Below are 6,493 nucleotides of genomic sequence, written 5' to 3'. Positions count from 1 at the left end.
CGTCCTAGATCTCTAATATTAACTTTAATAACTTAATACAAGGTAATTATACTTTGATCCTTCAGAAAATTATACAGCAGTTTTAGTAACTATTCAAAATATGACTTAACTTGTATTATGTATGGACACCAGTTTACCGAGTTTTAAGCACTTATTCACCCTATAAACTGTTGTCTATTGACAAAACAATGGGTTTTTCAGAAAACCCCGGTTTTTGCTGTCATTCTCTATACAGCCAATACGTTATGTTATTATTTATTATAGCTTAATGCTTTACTAATAAAGGCTATAAAAATATGTTGTCGTTTTTACTAGTTTTGCACTGTTTTCCTTTGATTTTGATGGCTTTTCGACATTCATAATTTCTCTTGTGGTTTTTTTTAAAATAACTTCTAGATGTCAATATTAATCAATTTATATCTCATGAACATGAATAAAAATCAAATACTAGTATCAAAATTTTCACACTTGTCTGCATATACCTTTATCACAATTCTTCTCAAGAACTACTAAAAGTATAGAGAAGAATTCTCTAGCTGAATAAAAGATGAACAGATCAAACAAGGCAATCTTTCATTCAGAAAATAGAACAATCTAGAATCCGCAGTATCTTGATCATCATACTGCTGTTTCTAAAACTTAAAATAAAAGAATATATACACAAAAACAATATATCAAGCGATGTTTGCGAAAATTCTTCTACAAAAATGGAGCTATATCTTAAAGCAAACTGTTCTTACCAATTACAAACACTTCAAAATTTAAAACACACCTGGTAAGTTGACAGATTGTTCAGGTGAAAACAATAAAAGACTTAAAAAATACTGCAGTTACTGATATAAACCAAAAGTCTTGATGTTAATGATCTGAATATTAGAAGTTTTGGGAACCGATCTTTATTGATAAACTTTGTTCCTCCAGTTAATACAAAGAATAATAATGATTGGAAATGGCAAAATATGTTTCTAATACTTTAAATTACTGAAGCATGCACGATTCGTAAGTCGGGACCATATATTTTATATTTATGAAAGCATTCTCTCCCCCATGCATTTCAAGTATTTCCAAAGTTTCGTGAACTAAATCACCCAGATTCTCACGCTTTTGTTGGCTATAATCAATTCCATCGCCCAAATTCTTGTTTTTGTTTATAAATGTATTCATGACTGGTAACAGTTGTCTGTAGTATGGTACAAGGGCTTCGCCGATCATCTCACCAGAAACGACTAGATGTTGAATGGCTTTGAGGACAGTACAGCAAACTTTGTGCTGACGTAAGTTGAGAGCAGACTTTATTGGGATGATAAGTTGTGGTATGACAGGAAGGATTTTGTTTCCTCCGTGTTCAAGTAAGTCATGGACACCTTTGTTTTTAAGATTATACTCACTTACTTACCTTGCCTTGCAAAGAACTCGTATGGATGTTCAGTTTCTGCTAGACCTTCAAAAAATAGTGGCAAATAATGATGGTAATCCAGTTTTTCGATTTCCACTTTCCATGCAATTTTGTTGCCTTTGCTATCGTGCTCCAAAGCGATAGGAAAGTCACCTCGATTATAAAAGATTTTAAACTGAGTATCACATTTTAGCAATCTGTGCATGAAAGCCCCAGCCTTAGGTGGAGACCCAACATCGATTTTTCGAGTGAATGCCACAGGTTTAAAGGCGAATTCTGGACAGCAGTGATCCACTAATTTACGTTTTGCATGATTATCTCTAACAGGACTCAAAGTATCAGTGCCCATTTTCGAAAAAGTGACAACTCTGTTATTCTGACAACAATAACTTAAACAAAAAGCCGGAAAATTATATTGTGCACTCAGTCAATATAAAAAAGACTGCAGAAACTGGAACAATAAATAGCTTTTGATGTTGAAGTTACGGTGTTGTGTTCCATGATAGCCCTATGTCTCGTAATGTAAATGAACTATCTAATAATTAAATGATATACATCCCAAGCAGACAAAACAGAAGAAATAATAACGAACAAAATGGAATAAAACGCCAACTCTTAATCAGAAAAGGGAGAAATGAAGAGGGAAAGCGTCAAAAAGTCTCTTTTGCTGCCTTCCGTTGGGAAATAGTGATATATTTTCCCTTTTTGTCACCTTGTGTGAATTTACGATAGATTGTATACTATTCGATTAAACGTATACCAAGCTATTCACTCCCTCCTTCGATTTATGCAGAATCTAAGCACATTTGTGTCCTTTTATCTCAAGATTCTGTCATACAGTCGATTTTACTTAGAAAATTATACTCGGTGAAGACATTTATTTACAGGGAATGGAATCATAGTCGGCAATGAAGTTTATGGCGAAAGGATGCTCGCAGAAAATCTTCATTGAAGGCGTAAAGTTTCTTCGTCACAGACGAACATCTGGAAAAAATTTATAGTTAACGGGTAATGCGTTCTAATTGTCAACCTCATGTGAGATTGTACATGCTCTTACTATATGCCCACAACTGGCCTTAACATACCGCATGTAAGTGAGAAAGCACATGCATAAAAAACTTGGTTCAACATCGTAATAACCGTCTCGTGGATTAAGAAATTTGATAAAATATACATTTAGAACAACGTTGAACTGCAACACTTTCTGTCAACAATTGACGACATAACGTGAGGCTCACAGTAATGTCTGTTAACACTGAACACTGCTTCCATAGGACAGCAACCAGTTTTTATCATTTTGGATTATTACTTTCATTAAACATCCTTCTTCTACGACACTTTTGAAGGATGTCACTCATATGGTGAAACTGGCCTTGCGTTGCGATGTCATGCAATTTCGTAAGCCCTCTTTTTGTGAAGAAGACTCATGTTCAAAATTTAACACCCAGAGATCAGAAATGGCGAACGCTTAACATTTAGTCGGTTAGATATGATTCATCACTCTACGTAACCTCTTCCTTTACACTTCAAGTGTATTTTTCTATCCTCGGCCAAAGTTCTAAACAGAATGTTATTGACTGTCACGTTAGGACGAGTCAGTATAGACAGTGATACGGCTTTCACGTTATTTCTTATAGATTAGGATGTCAAATCTTGTTAAATTTACAAATTTGGTAGGTCAATTATTCAAGTAACATAGATAAACACATTTAATACTGACATGGACAGTAGTTTTACATGGTTTCACAGATGGTGGTGTTTCTATATGTGTACCAGTAAGAAATTGGTAGGATCACGAAATGATTTTTTATCAAAAGCTAGTGCATATTAGCCATTTTTCCTGAGATCCCATAGAAACCAATGTTCAGAGAAGAGTTTTAGGGATATCATGGTAATTTAATAGTTAAATTCATGAGTCATTTAAATCTAGCTCACCATGGAAAACCTGGAAGAACTAGACGATATTTTCGTCCTATTATTGGACTCGATAGAAGTGCGCCTCCACAATTCCCCTTGTGAGATTCAAACCGCGGAGTTATCTCCTCGCGGATGAACAACTAGCATCTATACCACTGAGCCGGCATCCAATGATATTAGCGTCTAAATTCAACCAGTGTCCATAGAAAGTACGTGCTTAAGCAACAGATTCTCGTGTGCATCTAATCAATGTAAATCATACTGTCCATAAATACTTTAGTACCAAAAGCTTCTTCACTTTTGTAGGGAGAAACTTTGGATTAAGCTGTAATTCAGTCTCCTCATTCAGTTACCACTTGATAGACATTCGTCAGCAGCCTACAGAGAAAAAATAATTCTCCATTTCTAGGCTTAATGTGCCCACACACTTACCCGCTTCATTGATTCCCAAGCAAAGTAATATGACTAGTTCGTATCCAATGTTCCCACTTCAAGAGTATTCATAATTAAAGACACATTATCTTGTTTTACACTCAGATAAATCAACTTTTCGGACCTATCTTGTCTTTATCACGCGCATATGACTCGTACAAATCGATATTTGACGATTATTCTCTGCAATTAGTTAAAACTTTCATTGCATCATTCCAAAATATTACTGCACAAATTCATTCTACCATCAAGTCCTAGTGAATGATTGATTTGTTTTATTTTACCTTTTTAGATTCATTCTGTAATACATATATCTCCGTTTATTATTCTGTTCCCCAAACATACTGACTTATTTACATGTTTAGCTTTTCTTCCTTTCATTTTTTCTCTAAAGACTACTCAGTTTTCCTCCGAATTCTATAGCAACTGTTTAAATATGCCGAATATTATGCAAACATTGTTAACACGTGTGCATAATCCCATGTCCGAAGAAACTCGAAATGTTTTCTTCGCAACACCTAAATGCCAAAAGTTGCTTGTGAATAATAATGACTTATTATGATAATCACAAATATTCAAGCTGATTTGCTATCTAAGAATTTTCGAAATAGTGCAGTTTAAGGCAGATGAAAATAGAATAGTGCAACTTGGAGTATCACATATGAAATTTTTGATAAGCGAACGATCAAGTAAGCATAATTATCAGTTAGTACAAATACCACACTTGTCACTGCTTGCATGGTAATCCAGGTTTCCATACTTGTTGAGACCTTACCGCCGGAGACGAATATCTGTGGGATAGGGCGATGTGTTCATTTTTAGGGTTGACCTCTTCTAGCCCCACATCTCCTTGTGGGAAGGCAACATTGCTGTTATGCTGGTTGTCTGAAGGAAACACTTGACTGCCGTCACACATCTGTACAGTTAGCAGTACGACTTTGCTTCGGACCTTGGGTTTTTTGCTTCTAGTCTTAGCACTCTTCAACCGATTTGTTTGGCATTGTAGGACCTTGAGGAACGATTGCTAATCAAGATGCGTGGAACCCAATATAATGGCAAAATGTCAGCTATGGGTTGAGAAAAATTGGCTCAACGGTGCACATGGAAGCACATTATATGTGCGAGAAATTACTTTTCTACCGCCCCCACGAGCCATCCGTCACGGAGATATTTCGATGTTTCTTTCAGAGTCAATCTTTTCCTTCAAGATGTCTTAGTATAATTCACTTGTGTCCTTCCATGTATGACCACACTCCTTGTGAAAATATTTCACAATTAAAATATTCAAAGATCTTTAATATCTAAAACGAGAGCCACCATGAGTTTGGCTCCTGATAATTCGACCCTCAAAAAGTAATCCGCCCATGACGAAACCACAGCTGCTAATCTCACTGCAGTTGTAAAAAGATTGTTTGGACTGGTTTTCACAATAGATGCCAACAATGTGAGCCACTTCCTACATACTGCTTCATAAACAGATACTACCGCAAGTAGCCACGCGTAATGCGTCGATCAACAAAGTGCCCCTGTTATGATATATGAAGATTGGTAACTGTGTAGCAAGCTCAAAGCAGTGGTCACAGACATCTGTCTCTCTTTCGATGTTATGATTGGAAAACTGAACATTCAAGAGATGACATCATTCAGGTGTGATAGGGGACACTGAGTAGAAGGAGAAGTGATGACACACATCTATGTCTACTTCAAGATTGCGATATTTGTTGACTTTGTCAGAGTATTTGTCGATGTACCACACTTAAACTTTGTAATGGAGATCGAAAAGAGGGTTTCGCCTACTTAATCATTTCCTGGTTGTGAAATCACTTAAGAGCCGAAAATTTTGCACTTAACGATATAGAGTGTGTGCAAACTGGAGAACCTTAAAATCCGAAGTCTCACAGGGAATCAATTTACAGACCTTATTTTCCTGGTTGCTACAAACGATCTTCTGGATAAAAAGTAGCTCACAGGTCTTATCTACACTGATGACCTCAACCTCTGGAGACCCATAGGAAGCGAGCGAAACCTCGGTTCCAAAAGGACTTCGCGCTACTGAAGTGATGGGAGAGAAGGGTGTCACGTTACGAATATCCATTCGTCTCTATACAAACCTCCAATATCTTTCATGGTCATTTTCTAGCAATTATCTCCATGGTATGACCTGGGTTTACTGATTAAGTCAAACTTGGGCATCGGTGCAAGCGACACTTGGCACGTCGCCGGAAATCATGCAGTTTAACATTTTACACGGAGGTAGATTAATGTTGTCACTTGATAACTGTTTTAAAACGCTCGATTAAACGCACACATGGTCTCATCTCGAGAATCTTAGTTTTACACACTTCCTTTTGGAAAAGACTTCTCTTATAACAATTACAAGGGCATAAAACACAATGGGTGGTAGGATTAAGGGACAGATGCTGTGAGGAATGAACTCACCGTTTTGAACTATTCCCGTTACAGTACAGGAAATTAAGAGTCAAACTGATGTTAGTGTACAGAGCAATAAACACCTCAGGTTTCTCTAGTAAAAGAGTATCTGATGGCAAATATATCAACTCGTGAATTAATTCCCGTCTGACCCTACATCAAACGGAAAAATCGGGGTGAAGTAGCATCTTTTTTCCTTACCGGAAGATCTCATCTGGAGTCCATTCCCAAATGACGTGGCTCTCGTAGTAAACATTTTAAGGGGTGGAGAAAATTATGTGCACGCTGAAAGTTTATAACCTTTCTCATGGAATAAGG

The 6,493-nt window shown here is 36.6% G+C and overlaps 1 protein-coding gene across 1 annotated transcript; it reads right to left on the bottom strand.

Annotated features, from left to right (window-relative positions):
* Positions 1–400: 400 nt before the first annotated feature.
* MS3_00005431 (uncharacterized protein) lies at positions 401–1,745 on the bottom strand (the record flags this gene model as incomplete). The annotated part of the gene is made up of 2 exons (XM_012943341.2): positions 401–1,364; positions 1,397–1,745. The coding sequence occupies 2 exons, from the start codon at positions 1,743–1,745 to the stop codon at positions 979–981; spliced, it is 735 nt and encodes a 244-aa protein (XP_012798795.1). The 3' UTR covers positions 401–978.
* Positions 1,746–6,493: the final 4,748 nt, after the last annotated feature.

This window comes from Schistosoma haematobium, chromosome 1, assembly GCF_000699445.3.
Source record: "Schistosoma haematobium chromosome 1, whole genome shotgun sequence".
Classification (NCBI taxonomy): domain Eukaryota; kingdom Metazoa; phylum Platyhelminthes; class Trematoda; order Strigeidida; family Schistosomatidae; genus Schistosoma; species Schistosoma haematobium.
This window is presented reverse-complemented; position numbering and strand designations above follow the sequence as displayed.